General features: G+C 44.8%; 1 protein-coding gene and 1 non-coding gene across 2 annotated transcripts; one reads left to right on the forward strand and one right to left on the reverse strand.

The window, feature by feature from the left end:
- The first annotated feature begins 275 nt into the window (after positions 1–275).
- Positions 276–6,569, forward strand: LOC136535392 (transcriptional corepressor LEUNIG-like). Its single transcript, XM_066527673.1, has 9 exons — positions 276–443; positions 4,341–4,436; positions 4,694–4,771; positions 5,302–5,607; positions 5,699–5,787; positions 5,889–5,976; positions 6,050–6,125; positions 6,369–6,418; positions 6,543–6,569. The coding sequence occupies exons 1-9, from the start codon at positions 276–278 to the stop codon at positions 6,567–6,569; spliced, it is 978 nt and encodes a 325-aa protein (XP_066383770.1).
- A 3,507-nt stretch (positions 6,570–10,076) lies between these two features.
- Positions 10,077–10,213, reverse strand: LOC136535393 (small nucleolar RNA Z247). Its single transcript, XR_010778985.1, has one exon. It is a non-coding gene; the product is annotated as a small nucleolar RNA Z247 (small nucleolar RNA).
- Positions 10,214–16,734: the final 6,521 nt, after the last annotated feature.

Below are 16,734 nucleotides of genomic sequence, written 5' to 3' on the forward strand. Positions count from 1 at the left end.
CATCTAGAAAATGGATGAAACATTGGAACAGAAGCTTGCAACATACGTGGACAATCATTGCAACATATGCAACATCCTGATCTACTTTTGCAATATCCTTATGAAACATTTGCAACATACCTATAAAACATATGAAACATAGGCTTACAACATGCATTTTTCACCCTTCTTCTTCCGTATGACGCAACACAAGTGTGGGATGGGCATGCGAAGGCCCCTTCTAGAGGCAAGCGGAGGGGGCGGCCGGGATAGGCTTTTGGGGAGCTTTGACAGAGATGCGGGCTGCCGCCATCGTAGGCGGGCGGATGGGAAGACGAGGACAGGCCATTGATATGGCGCAGGCTGCTGGGGAGCTCTGGCTGGGCACGAGCCGAGAGGAAGGGGCCGGCCGCAGGCGCAGGCACCTGGCAGGGGACAGGAAGAAGGCGCCGGCAGCAGGCGCAGTGACCGGCGGCGGATGAGTCGCTGCGGGGGATGCGCAAGATGGGAGGCACCATGGGGTCTGGAAGGAGTGGACGGTGATTTTTTTTCTTTTTTTTTTGCAAGAGTGCATCAAAACAGGAGTCATGGGACAGACGTCCTTATCATATCATTATGGTAATTATTTTTAATGTCGGTTTTGGTTCAATCATGTTTCACACAACATACCGAAATATGACGTAGTCTCACGGGAAAGGCATGTTTCACATATAGAAAGAAATAATGCACTTGTTCTTCACGAGTAGCATGCTCAACACGTTTTTGTGGGGGCAAAGGACCACTGGAAATATCACAATTACGCAAGAGCATCATGCCAAAGGTCACATGCACACAAAGCGTCCAAGGACCTCATAAGTTAGAAGATGCAGGCCGAGTGGTCCAAAAAAGGAAGTTACAATGTGAGAAATAAACCACTACGGAAACCTGCTTTTACTGCCTAGTTATAGCAACAGTTCGTCACTGCAATGAGAATGCAATCTGCAGCACGGGTAGAAGCAACAAATAGCTAACTAGAAAAGCCAAGAGCTAGCAATTGTACACAAACGACTGCTCGACTCCTCCCCATGAGCACGGTGTGCATCCCAGCCACGGCAGTAGCCCCTGTAAAATGGGTTGAACGTGATGCCCTCTCAGGCTCATGGCTCCGTGTTAATATATGGCTAGGAAGAGCCCCTAGCGTGGCTTATATCTTGTACAACAAGTCAATCTACAAGATCTCTATCTCATCTAAACTTTACAACAAAGGAAACAATAACAACTAGGAGATCCAATCCTATATCAGATGGAGCCGCATATTCTGCCTTGAGAGTCAAGCAAAGGATACACCGTATCAACCTTGATCTATTGCCGAGATATTCTAACACGCCCCGACAATCACAACACCCCTGACAAGTTTGTCTCTCGGGAAGTTGCTTTAGTGAAGCCATCGGCAATCCGATTAGTAGTACTAATAAATCTGATATCCAGACGCTTTGCTGCAACTTGCTCTCGCACAAAGTGAAAATTAATTTCTATGTGCTTAGTACAAGCATATAAACACCGGATTAGCTGATAAATAATTGGCTCCAATGGTTGTACACCATAAACATGCAGCTTGAGGATGTGAGATACCCCAATTCATCAAGTAACTTTTTGTACCGACATTACCTCAGCCTGTAGCATTGGCCCTAAGATTTTATACTCAGCTTCTGTGCTTGATCTAGAGACCGTCGCCTGCTTCCTTGCCACACCAAGACAATCAGGTTGCAACCAAGGAAAACAGCAAAGCCACCTGTTGAACGCCTGCCATCAGGGCAACCGGTCCAGTCTGCATCAGAAAACGCACTCACAAGCATAGAGTCAGATTTCTTAATTTTGAGACCAAGACCGATTGTTCCTTGTACATATCTTAAAATACATTTCACAGCTTCCCAGTGAACAGTAGTTGGAGAGTGGAGGAACTGACCGACTTTGTTAACTGAAAAAGATAAGTCTGGTCGTGTTAGGGTCAAGTATTGGAGTGCGCCAACAATACTCCTGTACCTCGGTAGAATCTCTGTTCCCAACTGTGTTCCACTGCACTACACCACAACACCATATCACCGTCAGACATCTGACACTAAAACTTTTTTTATCGATGGATGATCTGACGCTAAAGATAACTCACAGACAATCTGATGCTAAATCCTCATTTAGCGATTTGCTGTCTGTCGCCATAGGTACTCATATTTAACGTTAACTGTCCGACGCTAAAATGAGGTATATTGTTTGTCGCCAAAAATAAATGGGCCCCACCCTCGCGCGCATATTCATCTCGCGCACCCGTTTACATTCATCTCCCGGCCAAATATTGGCCTGGCCCACGAGTACAAAAACCCTAGCCCAAATCCCAAATCTAGAAGCGCCCAACCTGCCCGTGCGCCAACCGCCCTCTCCCTCTCCCAAATGGCGCCCCGCCCGGCCAGCCCCAAATCTCGCCGGATCTTCCCCCTCGCCCTCACCAACGGCGTCGAGCAATCCTCCCCTCACCGACGCTGACCTCCTCTCCCCCTCGTGCTCCTCCACATCTGGGGCGTCGTGCTGGGGCTATCTGATGACAACCGATGAGGGGCGCACGGTGGAGCTCGCGAAGTCTCCTACCAGGCCTCACCGGCAAGGACTGGCCGTGCGTGCCCCTGCCTCCCGGCGCCCACACCCACAGGTGGCGCAGGCCGCGGCCGAGGGCGTGGTGGCCACGAGCCGCATACTGTGCCATCTGCAGAGCAGGCCGTGCCTCGAGGAAGAGAGTAGCCGACGCCGTACCCGCCTATCTCCTTTGATTCGAAGCTCGTCGTCGCGGGGGACGACCGCTGCCCTGCCGTTCGACGCGTCATTCCGTCGACTTCGTCTTCGCGGTACGCCGCCCATCGACGCCGCCAATGCGCCCGGCTGACCTCGCCACCGAGACCACGCGGATCCTGAAGCCCCGAGGGCCATCTCGTCGTGCTCACGTCTAGCGCCGCCGACGCCTACAACCTCTGCTCGATCCAGGCGCTCTACCGTCCCTACGCCTACAGCCTTCGGCTTGTCCTAGCGCCTCCAGGATTTGGGGTGTTAATTCCTCAAATTGGATGGTTCCTCGGGCCGATTTGACTATTTGCGGTCTATTGCTGTGTTAGTTTTGTGCTTTTCTTTCGATTTGTGTTTCTTTGGCTCCAATGTCGGGTGGTGTTAAAACCAACCTGAGTAGAATACTGAGCAATTCGCGTTCTAATGTTTTGATTATCTATCCTCCCCCCTGTCCCTGTGTATTGTTCGTTGATAGGCTAATGTTTGCAGATAATGGTGTCCAGTCTGAATTTAGGCAACATGAATATTTGTGCAAGTTTCAAGAGAAGTAGCTGAGGTGAGCGACTAAGCATCCTGTTATAACTAGTAAGATAATTGTGTGTGTCCCCTCATGAGTGCTAGATGTGTGTTTTCCATTTATTTTAAAGTTCGTGGTAGATTTATCTCTACCAGATGCAGACTCCTAAAAGAATATTGGTAGTGATACCTATATCCAGTCATTATATTATTTCTTATATGCTTTAAATATTAGTAACTGAAATTAGACCCTAACTGCTCAGTACTGATTGGATAGCATTCAGTACATGGTAACATGGTGGGCACCTGTTCCTTGTATAATGTCTAATAGATCTGCTTTTAGAACATTGTTCTTTTCTTGTCGACCAAAGCTGGAACGATGGTAGAAGCTTGGATCCTTTTTTTCTACTACAAATACAAATGAACTAGTGTCTATGTTGTTCTTCAACATTGTCTTGCTCTATGTAGTGACTTGACCTGTTGATACAGTGGACGTGCTATGTGTTTCAATGTTGTGATATACATGCATGTGCTATGCTTCTCAGCTGAGGTGGCATGAGAAGATAGTGCACACATTCCAGTTTCCACATTTTTTGTGGATTTCTTCTCATCCATATTTTGTTTGATATTCAGTTCATTTGAATTATTCATGTACCAGAGACCTGCGTTATAGTTAAAAATTAAGAGTAGCTTTTGCCACAGAATATTCTTTTATTTGAAGCACACTTTGATGCTATTTTTCAAGCTTAGTGTTATTCTCCATGGCCTCAATCAGTCTGAATGTTAGGACTTATCATGCTGAATTGAACATATATCATTTATGCCAACATGAACAAAAATTGGATGATTGATAATTTAATTTAGTTAGTTTTATCCTTCAAGTCTTCAACTATCTACATAAGTGATTGGCAACAAGTGTTAAGCTATCAGAAATGTAACTTTACAAATGATCTTTAGTGTTGGTTGACTTTGCCCTGGTATTCTATTGGAAGTGGTAAGTCAAAACCTGATTCTTTTTGGACATGTTTGATGTACAGCCAGATGAAGATCAAGATGATCCAGATGAACGACATGATCCTGACTCTGATATGGAAGTGGATGATCACAAGCTAGGCTGTGGACGAGTCAACGAGGTCTCTCTCTCCCTCCCTCCCTCTCTAGCCCCTTCCCTCTCTGAGTGACGATACTCATTACGTTTTGGGTTTTATTTTTCATCCTGATGTGTGGCCCTCGTCAATTTTTGTAGGAGGAGCATTCTAGGTATAAAAGTCAAGAGAGAATTTGGTGAAAATGAGACCAAAGTGCAGGTATTTTCATTTTCTTTTGCACTTCTGTTTGCTCGACTAATGTGATTATCTGCTGACATTCTTATTGATCTTGTATTGTATAGGATGGTGGCAGAATTGCATCTGACCATAGAGGACTGGAACCCATGGCAGAAGACATTGGTTCCTCGAAGCAAGCTCCTGTAAGTGCCTAATTACATGGTTAAAGATAGACTAGTCAAAAAGAAATTGGAATGGATGTCCACATTGTTACTTTTGTAATCATAACGTTCAACATATATTTCTTACTTATATGTTATTTGCTAGTAATTCTATTTGTCATCTAGTTAAAATTGCCATAGACCATGCTCAATGCAGCCTAATTACACATTATGCAGCTCCAATCAAAGATATAAATCCATCTAGGTTTGTCCTAAGGGCAAGCTTTTTAACTTTGACTATAAAATCTAAATTATATAGATTAACCAGACAAGCTTGACATTACAACTTTACTAGACTCATTATAGAAACTACTTTTGTAATTCATAACTCTTTTCATTTGAAATAATATGTTGGTGGTCAATGCTAGAGAAGTTTGACTTTTTATGACTTAGGTCAAAGTTATAGATATATGTGATCGGAGGAAGTAACTATGACTTTTTGTTTGCCGGTTGTGTTGTCTTATACTCTTGTGCGCCTTTATATGATGGCATATAAATTTATGCCCACACAGTCGATTAAAGCACGGGAGCAGCAGCAACAATCACAGCACCAGATCCAGATGCAGCAACTCTTGCTACAGAAGCATGCACAGCACAACAGCATCCGCAAGAGCAGCAGCAGCAACGGCGGCAGCAGAAGCAAACAGCAGCGCAGTGAAAACACTGATTTTACAACTAGTGCCCAGAATGGTACTGTTGCTGTTGATCCTCCCGTGCGACAAAATGATACAGCTGCAAGTGCTTTATCTGCAAAGATATATGAGGATAGGATGAAAATTACTGTTCAGAGGGATCTTTCAGAAGAGGCTTTTATGAAGGTATTTTTCTCAATTTTATTATCCACAGCTGCTTCAATATTTGCTAATTTGTACACTGAATATAAAATGGTCTGTTTTATTTATAATGCAGCAAAGGCTCACTGAAAGCATTGGCCCATTACTGGAATCAGACCCGACCTCAATTCTAAAGTCACCTGCAAGATCATCTCTAGCTTCAGGGTACCGTCCACTCCATTTTATTCTGTAGCATTTACATGTGAGGACATATCTAGTGCAAACCTTTGTCAAATTTGATTTGGCTTTCTTCCAACTGTTATTAGGCAAATCTTCCATAGATCAGCTGGTGGCGTGTCTGGTTCATTACTGCAAGCTCTGGTCAGGAGCCAGCCACTTCTGGGATCAACACAGGTTGATAGTTTATATTCAGATATTATATCCTTCTATTGTTAATATCCATAATTGATGGGGGAAGTTCTATCAGGATATGAAGGCAGAAACAAATGTAGCTTTGAACCTGAGAGCTGCAGGTGCAGATGGATCACTATTTGGAGCATCAGGTGTCTAACATCGAACTCTCTTGTTATTTGATGCTTCTGTTTAGTACAGTCACTTGTTTTTTTCACAACTAAAGCCCTGCTGAATGTAGAATTCAAAATAAAAATATAACCTTGGGATATTCTTCAGTCTGCATGTCTAATGGAGATTTTAAGGGCTGCACTGTTTTTTTCTCTCGAACAACGCAAGGGCTGCACTGTTATGTTTGTAACATACTTTTCCATCTTCGTTTTCATGTTTGGCAGGCTCTAATCAGGCGGGGAACAATTTGACCTTGAAAGGGTGGCCTCTCACAGTTAGTTCTTCACCTTTTCTAGGCTTCCAGTCACTTGCATTCTAAGTTATAATTGGAAGCAAGTTTGCCTGTTACACATTCTTGTGCTCTTATGACACGTGTCCTTTTGATCATAACTATTCAGGGTTTAGAACATCTTCGATCTAGATGATGTACTGTGCAAGACAAGATTGTATGTTATATATGTATTGATCTCTATGTGATGTATGTGTTTCTATATCTTTATGTGATGGACCTTAAGCTTGAATCTGGGTATGATATGTACTACATATTTTCTCATTGTATTTATTTTTTTTATATATTTATATAGTCTTGTAGAACAATCTGTCGCTATAAATACATGTACTATTGGATGATCTGTCGGTATATGTCTAGTAACAGAGCATTTGTCGCTAAAGTGTAGCAGCAGACTATCTGTCGCTAAAAAAATTCAGGGCAATGGACTGTCTGACGCTAAAGATTTTCAGCGACAGGACTTATAGCGTCTGCAGAAGTCTGTCGCTATAACTTTTTAGTGTCAGATTGTCTGTCGCTGTAGCTGCTTTTAGTGTCAGACCGTCCATCGCTAATCTTGGTGTTGTGGTGTAGTGCTGGTAACTGATAATTTTTTGGCAGTGCCAAGTGGTGTCTTCACAGGTTTACAAAGCTGCATATCGACTCTTTTAAGAATGTCAGATGCATATCGTTCTTGTGTCAACAATAGCTCATCTTTCTTTCTCTGAACCTGAATCCCAAGAAAATAATGTAAGTCTCCTTTTGATGGCAAATTCCTTCCCAAGATCATGGAGCAAAGCAGAAACAACCTCCTATGAAGAACTAGCCACAATAATGTCATCAACATAAACAAGCATGAATATAACATAATTTCCCTTTCGATAAAAGAAGAGAGAGGTGTCGGCCTTAGATGGAACAAAACCAAGACTCTGAAGTTTATTGCAGAACCGTGAGTACCAAGCCCGATGCGCTTGTTTCAATCCATAAAGAGCCTTGTCAAGGTTGCATATATAATGAGGTTTGGTTTTATCTTCATAACCAGGTGGTTGCCTCATATACACCTCTTCTTCAAGATAACCATGTAGGAAGGCATTTTGTACATCCAACTGCCTTAGACACCAATTTCTAGACATAGCAAGCGAAAGCACAAGCCTGATTGTAGCTGCCTTAACCACCGGACTAAACATGTCTTCAAAATCTATGCCATATCTTTGCTTGAATCCTTTTGCTACTAACCGCGCCTTATATCTATCCATCTTCCCATCTGACCTCCTTTTGATCTTATAGACCCATTTGTAATCTATCACATTTTTCCCTTTTAATGGTGGAACTAAATGCCAAGTTTTATTTCTATGTAATGCATCAAACTCGACATCCATGGCATGCTTCCAATTCTTATCAGCTAGAGAACTTTGTAAATTAGGTGGACCTTCAGAAGTAGTGACAAGCTGACCATAGTGTATTTGTACCATCGGTGTAAATTTTAGGTTTGTGAATACCTTGTTGCAAACGAGTAGTGGGTCATTATTGTTGTTGTGGAGGTGGTGATGGCACAGAAGATGGTGTAGGAGTAGACGGCGTAGAGGATCCCGGGAGCACCGGTGTGGCCGCCGCACCAGATCCCACCTCGAGCGACCTTGAAGCATGGGGCATAGAGGATCCGGGCAGCGGGCCCGAGGAAGATGTCGCTCCTCCTTGTCCCCCCATGCTTGGAGCTTGGTGCAGCGGATGCGGCCCAGATGGCCCAGATGGCACACGCGGAGAGGTGGAACGGGGCGACGACGTGGGAAGCGCAGGAGCCGCAGGCGCTGATGCAGTGGGCGGTGAATCCGAGGAGGATCCGGTCGGTGAAGCAGGAAAAATCATCCCCAGGATCAACGCTGGTCCCTGCTAAAAACGGAAAGGAGTGTGGGAGCATGAAACCACACTCGTTAGTTGCCGGAGTAGGGTCATTCGGCGCCAAATTTTCTAGAGAATCTTCAATCTGATTCAACTGATTAGTGCGCAGGGAATCATTATCAAAAGGATCAGAAGAATCGTTGTCCCCAAACCTAGATGAGGAAGAAGAAGGATTTCAGATCAAAGACGTGCTCCGGCATTGGGGTGGAGTTTGGCAAAAGGATAAACATTTTCATCAAAACAACATCCCGAGAAATATAAACACGACCTTCAGCAATGTCGAGACACTTGAAGCCCTTGTGCATGTTACTATATCCCAAGAACACACACTGTTCGGAACCAAACTGTAATTTTTGGGAGTCGTAAGGTCTAATATTAGGCCAACATGCGCACCCAAAAGTGCGAAGAGAGGAATAATTGGGTTGCTGATGAAAAAAGGCGTTCTAGTGGGGTTTGACCATCGATGACTTTGCTAGGGAGGCAATTGATAAGATAGGTAGAAGTGATGAATGCTTCATCCCAAAATTTAAGAGGCAAGGAGGCATGAGCCAGAAAGTGATAGACCGACTTCAACAATATGGCAATGCTTGCGTTCAGCTGAGCCATTTTGCTGATGCACATTGGGACAGGACACATGATGGGAGATGCCAATCCATTGAAAGAATGCATTCAACTTCTGGTATTCCCCTCCCCAATCGGTTTGCAGAGTGATGATTTTTCTATCAAATTGGTGCTCAACTATATTTTGGAACTCATGAAATTTTTTGAAAACATCAGACTTTTGACGCAACAAATAAACCCATGTGAACTTGCTAAAATCATCGATGAAACTCACATAATAACTGTTTTGCCTACAGAAGTAGGCGCTAGACCCCATACATAAAAAAACAAGTTCTAGAGGACTAGATGAAGCACTTATAGATCTAGGATAGGGCAGCTGGTGGCTCTTGCCTTTTTGACAAGCATCACATACAGTGTCTTTATTCGACTCAGAAACAAAGGGGATATGACTCTTGCTAAGGACCTACTGAACTACAGCAAACGACAGATGGCCAAGCCGACTATGCCATCTGCAGGAAGAAGCTTTGACGGTGCCATACGTCCTTTTATTTGGTGGAGGCCTAGACTTCAATGGATAAAGACCACCTTCACAACTCCCTCTAAGAAGAGGCTTCTTTGTTTCCTGGTCCTTAATCACAAAATAATTTGGATGATACTCAATAAAGGCTCTGTTATTGGATGTAAGACGATGAACGCAAACAAGATTTTTGTTGGCTTCAGGAATGTAAAGAACATTGTTTAAAACAAGGTTGTGGTTTGGGGTATGAACGAAATTTCGACCAATTTGACTGATTCTCATACCTGCTCCGTTGGCGGTGTGCACCTGATCGCTGCCGTGATACTATCACGCGCAGTGAGCTTCTCAAGCTTGCTGGTGATTTGATCCATGGCACCGGTATCAGTGTACCAAGTTGTATCGACGCCGTAGGACGCCATGGTGGAGGATGCCATGCGCTGCTGCTCCTATGGTCTAGTGAATGAAGCGTCAAAATGCTTGACGCAGCGCACCACGGTATGTCCCTCCTTGCTGCAAAGCTGGCATGTGGGACGGTCGGTGGAGTTTTGCTGAGGACGACTGCCATTGCCGTTGTTGCCGCGACCACATTCGCGACCACCGCCACGGTTGAAGCCACCATGACCACCACGTGAAGCAGAATTGGCGGAGGATCTAGAACCGCCGCCATGCAGGAGACCTATTCTCTGCTCCCAACTCACTAGTTGGGTGTAGAGTTTGCCAAGGGTCAGCGGCTCAACGCGTGCTGCCATGGATGAGACAACCGGATTGTACTCGATGTCGAGGCCAGCAAGGATGTAAGATGCAATTTCTTCATCCTCCAGCTTCTTTCCCATAGATTCCATGTCGTCGACGAGAGACTTCATCTTGCTGAAAAAATCAGCGATGGTGGAGGAACCCTTCTGTGCAGTGGCCAACGCCATGTGCATATTGATGATCTGGCCGCGAGATTGCGATGAGGTCATGTCATGGATGGCCTTCCATAACTCAACGATAGTGGTACAGGTGGAAACCTGCACCATGATCTCTCTGGAGATGGAGGACAACAAGTAATTGAAGATTTGCTAATCCTTGGCCACCCAAGTTTCATACTCAGGATTGGAGATCAACTCATCTGGCTTCTTAGCGGTCTTGAGGATCTGCTTGGGCGGTGCCACCGTCTTAGGATCGAGATAGTGGGCGAGTTGGGCACCATGCAAAGCGGAAAGGACCTGCATCTTCCATAGTGGGTAGTTGTTTTTGGCTAGTTTCTTGGTGACTGGACAACCTATCAGGGAGCCTATCAGGGAGAACAACACAGGTTGAGCAGAGGAGGAAGCCATTGATGAGTTTGTGGAGAAGACAGGCTCTAATACCATGTAGAATGGGTTGAACGTGATGCCCTCTTAGACTCATGGTTTCGTGTTAATATATGGCTAGGAAGAGCCCCTAGCGTGGCTTACATCTTGTACAACAAGTCAATCTACAAGATCTCTATCTCATCTAATCTTTACAACAAAGGAAACAATAACAACTAGGAGATCCTATCCTATATCAGATGGAGCCGTACATTCTTCCTTGAGAGTCAAGCAAAGGATACACCGTATCAACCTTGATCTATTACCGAGATATTCTAACCGCCCCTCCCTGCCCGAGCCGCGCCTCATGGTGACAGAGGCCACTGCCAAATGTTCCAAACACCTAGTAAGGCCAGTAGCCAACGGCGAGGGTGGATATTACGATGGGCGGCGCCGAGCTATGATGGCTTTTGCTAGTGGTGCCATGGTCGCTGCTGCCTTGGCTGTTGTCAGCCTGTCTACGAGTGTTGTGCCTACATCTGGTATTATACTTGGATGATGTGAGGACATAAAAAATTGTATAACTTGCGAACATGCGGCTGGCTAGTGGGGACTTCTCGAGATTAAAAGAAATTTTTAGCAATTTTTTTAACCCAAGTTTGAAATTTATGGAAATCCTAATATAGAACATCCTTCGAAAATCTACAACCTTCACTAGTGTGGCGGTCACAAAAAATGGTTTGGGGAGCCGTGGCCGATGAAAAGTTAACCGAGTGAAGAAGAAGAGGGAAATGGGGTTTTCATTGCTCTTGTAGCCGTATATCAACGCCGGGTTAACTGGACAGCCAGTGGTGATACCCATTATTACCGCCGGATCATAGACTATGATATTCAGTGTCCGAACAAAACGGTGGTAAAACTTTCTTATCACCGCCAACATGAAAGGGAGGGAAGATGTCTTCAATTATTGTGATTTCCACCACCGGATCATACGATCAACCGATGGGGGTACATAAAGGTCATCGCCAGATCTTACGGTGGAGCACCCATCCATCTTGGCACCGACGGTGAAAGCTTATTATCTCTGATGCTTCCTCTGTGCGTCACACGTCGCATCAACGGCCGACGGTGATAAGTGTTCTACCGATGGTCCGGCGTACGATACGATGGCTAAGCCCGGTAATTTGTTCACCGTCGGATCATATGTCGGGCCATGGCAAAAATGTCCATCACTGCCGGTTATTCGGCCAGAGAGGACCTCTCAGCCCATGGGTTGCGGTGATACACACCACCGCCGGTTGTCTCCAAACCGTTGGTGAAAGCCGCGGTGGTGATTAAACTTTCTGTAATAGTGTACTAGGGGAATGAATGTGCCATATAGACACAAGTGACTTAGGGGTGGAGTGGTTAGAGTAGCTACACGTGAGGTTTGAATCCCACCACCACATAAAGCGTGGATTTTTGTGAGAAAATCACATGACTTGCGATAGTGCGGCTGGATGGTGGGAACTTCTCAAGATTAAAACAAATTTTTTAGCTATTTTCTGACCAAATTTTGGAATTTATGGAAATCCTAATCTCCGTCGATTGGTAACACGAATTGGTGGTGATGACCATTCTTATCACCAACAACTAGTTTTCACCGCCAAGGGTCCAAAACCAGCGGTGGTGAGGGATTTGGAACTGGCAATGATGAAGATTGTGTAGTAGTGATAACAGAGTATCTCTAAAGTTTGCAAAAGAACAAGGCAAAGGGCACAAAAGAATGGCACCCAAATCCTCATCATCATAATCTACCTCCATAGTCTGTAGATCTAAAACGATCTCCTTGATGACCGAAAGATGTTTAAGCACAGAACCGCTGAAAGGTCCTTGTGTGGTTTTGGTAATTGAGTGACAACCTAGGTGGACTAATTGTGTTTATGTGAGATACATAGGTGATTAGTCTACAAGAACATGTGTGTGAGCAACATATGCCATGAAGGTGAAAATGGCTTAGAGATGTTGCAAAGCTCACACATGTGATGATGAAGGAGCTTATTGCACATGAGACATGACATTGAGTCATGTGATCAAGGTGGAGAAGATCAAGACAAGACTTGGCTTGATGGACCAGTTGCAAGCGTGAAGGGCAAGTCGAAGGCTTTGGAGTGATGGACCGCATGGCGGTGAAGCTTGAGCAAGACTTGGCGCCGATGGACGAAGGAAACGGTGAAAAACAAGTGAAGTCAAGATCGATGAACCAATATGATCACGTGATGATATGAAGTGGATCATATCATTATTGATCGTGTTGGTGCATGTGTTGCATCGACATTGGAGGAGATGGGATGAAATGCGCAAGGCAAAGGTATAACCTAGGGCATTTCATTTCACCGGTCATAGGTGTGTAGAGAAGTTTAACACAGGGTTTAGGATAGATGGCCATACTATCAAGAGGATCAAACTTGTTTGCATATAGGTCATCTAGTGCCACTCGAGTGATCTAACTTTGCATCGTCACTAGGATTGAGTGGTGTGGCAAGATGAGTGGCTAACCCTTTGGAAAATGATTGTGAAAAGCTAACACACATACACATGGTGGTGTACACTTGGTGGTGTTGGCACATTTACAAAGGCGATGAAGTTGGAGTTGATGTGGATCAACTCGGTGAAGAAACAGAGGCGAGAAAGGTCCCACAGTGTGGACCGGACTCTGGTCACGCAAGTGACCGGACGCTGGGTGCCAGCGTCCGGTCAGTTGTGGCTGACAGTGTGTAGCGTCGGTCATTCGATCGGATGCTGGCGCTGGAAGTAACCGGACGCTGAGGGTGCATCCGGTCAGGATGACGCAAGGTGACGCAGGAGCTGGAGAGTGACCGGACGCTGGTGCTGCGTCCGATCGCGTTCGACCGGACGCGTCCGGTCATGTCCAGGAGCTTACTTGAAACGACCGGATGCTGAGGGTCCAGCGTCCGGTCAGTTGAAGCTGCTGCATCCGGTCAACAGATGACCGTTGAGATCGGATGAACAACGTTTGAAGGAGGGGACACGTGGCGTGCATCGCACGACCAGACGCGGAGGTCCAGTGTCTGGTCGATTTGACCGGAGTGTCCGGTCGTCCCGACAGTTGCCTAGTGAAGGGGTAACGGCTAGTTTAGCCCGTTGGGCTATAAATAGAAGTGGCCCTCTACCATGACTGGGGTTGAGCACCTTAGGGTACTTTGTGTCCATGCTTGTGAGTGCTTGGGAGCCCTCCATCACACATATACTTGATAGTGATCATTCGATTGTGTGAGTGAGCGATTCTAGTGCGATTGCATCGTGAGGTTGCATCGAGTGGCACTAGGTGATCGAGTTGCAAGCTGGTGGTGCTTGTTACTCTTGGAGGTTGCCACCTCCTAGATGGCTTGGTAGTGGTCTCCATCGAAGCCCGCAAGAAGCTTGTGCGGTGCTCCAGAGAAGAGCTTTGTGAGGGGCATTGTGCTCGCCCCGCGGGAGCCGCGAAGAGCAACTTTAGTAAAGCGTGTCATTGAGCTACCCTCACTTCTGGGGTAGGTTCTTGCGGCACCCAACGTGCGGGCTTGGTGGGTGATGCCAATTAGCCGCCAAACCACCAAGTGAGCGGTCGACACAACGCGGACTAGCGTGTTGGCAAACACGTGAACCTCGGGAGAAAATTCATCGTGTCAACCTTGTTCTTCCTATTGGTTTGCATCCCCATTACACAAGCTTGCAATTACTTTCATATACATTGTTCTTGTGTAATTGCTCTTGTAATTAGTTTGCTTGTGTAGCATACTAGTTACCTTCTTGCTTGTGTAGCATAGAAGTAGCTCCCTTGTGTGGCTAATTTGGTTTGTGCAACCTTGTTAGTCACATTGCTTAGTTTGCGTAGCTAAGTATTTGCGCTCTCTAATTTGGCATTGGTTGCCTTGTTATTGAGCATTTCTAGTAAGCTTATGTGGCTTTGTGCTTTTGCTTACTAGCGTGTGTAGGAGCTCCCTCATTGCTTAAAGTACTAGTGGCATAGGTTTGGGTGACCTTGCTCCTAGAATTGGTTAGGCGAGCTCAAGCTAGCCCAGCACCTTAGTTGCATAATTAGTATCTTTGGAAGGTGCTAGAGAACATATATAGAGAGGTGTAGTCTTGACTAGACCGATAGTTTTAATTCCGCATTTGTTCCGGTTAGCCGACGCGATTAATTTTAGAAAAGACTATTCACCCCCCTCTAGTCCGCCATCTCGACCCTTCAAGTGGTATCGGAGCCCGGTCTCTCATTTGTGGTCTTCACCGACCCGAGAGGATGGCATCTAATGGGCTAGATGTAGATCCTTCAAGTGATTGTCCATACATTTTTTATGGCACACACTTTACACGATGGAAAAATTGGATGATATGCAATTTTAAGTATGTTTGTCCTCAAATGTGGTGGATGGTAGATGTAGGCTTTTCTCATGTGTTGGATGAAGATAATCTAACTCAAGCACATGAGAAATTCCTAGATCTCGACATCCAAGCTACTAACATCATGTATAGATCTTTGCATGATTGCATATTTGGAGAGATCATTGATATGAAGACCGCCCATGAGATTTGGAGTTATCTCAATGAGAAGTATGGGATGGTCTCCGATGATGATGATGAGTCCAAGAAGGAGGCACATGAGTGTGTTGAGCATAACCACAATTTGGTCATTGTGGAAGATTGCTCCACCTCATAGTCAAGTGAGGATGATGATGATCGATCCACTACTAGTTCACTTGACAAGATTGATGATGATGCCACAAGTGTTGCACATGAAGATTCTACCTCAAGCACACTTGGTGGTGATCTTGATGATGATGGTTCATGCTCAAGCCATGATTGTAATGCTACTACAAGCCCATCCACTACACCACATTGCTTCATGTCACAAGGTGACACTAAGGTATCAAATGATAATGTGGTTGATCATGTTGATTCATATGATGAGCTTGTTAGTAGACTTGCTAGAATGACTATGTCTTTAGAAAATGAGAAAGCTAAAACATTGAAGTTAGAAAATGAAAACTCATTTCTAAAGAACTCTTGTAAAGATCATAAAAAATTGCTTGATGCTTATAAATCTTCACTTGATGAGTTAAAATTGAATCATGAGACACTACTTGCATCTCATGATGAATTATTAGAACAACATGCTTCTCTCATTAAAGTGTTTACAAAGAAACTTAAAAATAATGAGACCTCATCACATGGATCAAATGATAAATTGCAAAATGTTGCTAACCCTTGTGATGTAGACAAGAAGCATGTATCCACCTCTTGTGACGATTTACTAGATATGCCATGCTCTTCACATATAGATGCTTGTTCTACTTCTATGTCTTGTGAGACTAACATTTTGAAGGAGAACATTGAGCTCAAAAGTGAAGTGAAGAAATTGAGCAATAAGTTAGAGAGGTGCTACAACTCAAAAGTCACCTTTGAGCACATGTTGAAGACTCAAAGAAACTATGGTGACAAGTGTGGCCTTGGCTTTGAGAAGAAGATGACAAAGGGCGAAAGAAAGAGAGAAAGAAAGATGAAGAAGCTACAACAAAGAAAGCTCTCTCACACCATGTGCTACCGGTGTCAAGAAACGGGACACCTTGCAAATGGTCGCCCCAATGAAGAAAAGCTCAAGTTGAAGAAAGAAGAAGAGAGGCTCAAGCATGTCAAGTGCTTCAAGTGCCGCACTTGGGGTCATCTTACCTCAATGTGCCCAACCAAGCAATTGGTGAAGCAACAAGTGAAGCCTCAACCAAAGCCACAAGTTGAGCAAGAGAAGACACCCCAAGAGCAAATCAAGATCAACCATGAAGATGGTGGTGATTTGATGATAAAGAAGAAGAAAACAAGAAGGGGTGGAAAGGCAAGGCATCCAATGCAAATTCAAGATGCTAAGATGATGAGCAAGAATGAAGATGAGAAGAAAGTCTATGCTCACATCAAGTGCTTCAAGTGTGAAGGTATGGGACACTTTGCCTCTAAGTGTCCTAACAAGCTTGAGAAGAAGGCTCAAGCAATCCATGAGAGGCAAGGCAATGAGAAGCACAACATGAGCAAGGAAG

Source organism: Miscanthus floridulus, unplaced genomic scaffold (genome assembly GCF_019320115.1).
Source record: "Miscanthus floridulus cultivar M001 unplaced genomic scaffold, ASM1932011v1 os_2749, whole genome shotgun sequence".
In the NCBI taxonomy this organism is placed as follows: domain Eukaryota; kingdom Viridiplantae; phylum Streptophyta; class Magnoliopsida; order Poales; family Poaceae; genus Miscanthus; species Miscanthus floridulus.

Excerpts from the sequence above, each read along its gene's own strand:
- LOC136535392 (XM_066527673.1), top strand. The coding sequence starts at position 276 with ATGCGGGCTGCCGCCATCGTAGGCGGGCGGATGGGAAGACGAGGACAG. Across the intron at positions 5,977-6,049 it reads CACTTCTGGGATCAACACAG|GATATGAAGGCAGAAACAAA; the intron begins GTTGATAGTTTA and ends AAGTTCTATCAG. Across the intron at positions 6,419-6,542 it reads TGAAAGGGTGGCCTCTCACA|GGTTTAGAACATCTTCGATC; the intron begins GTTAGTTCTTCA and ends ATAACTATTCAG.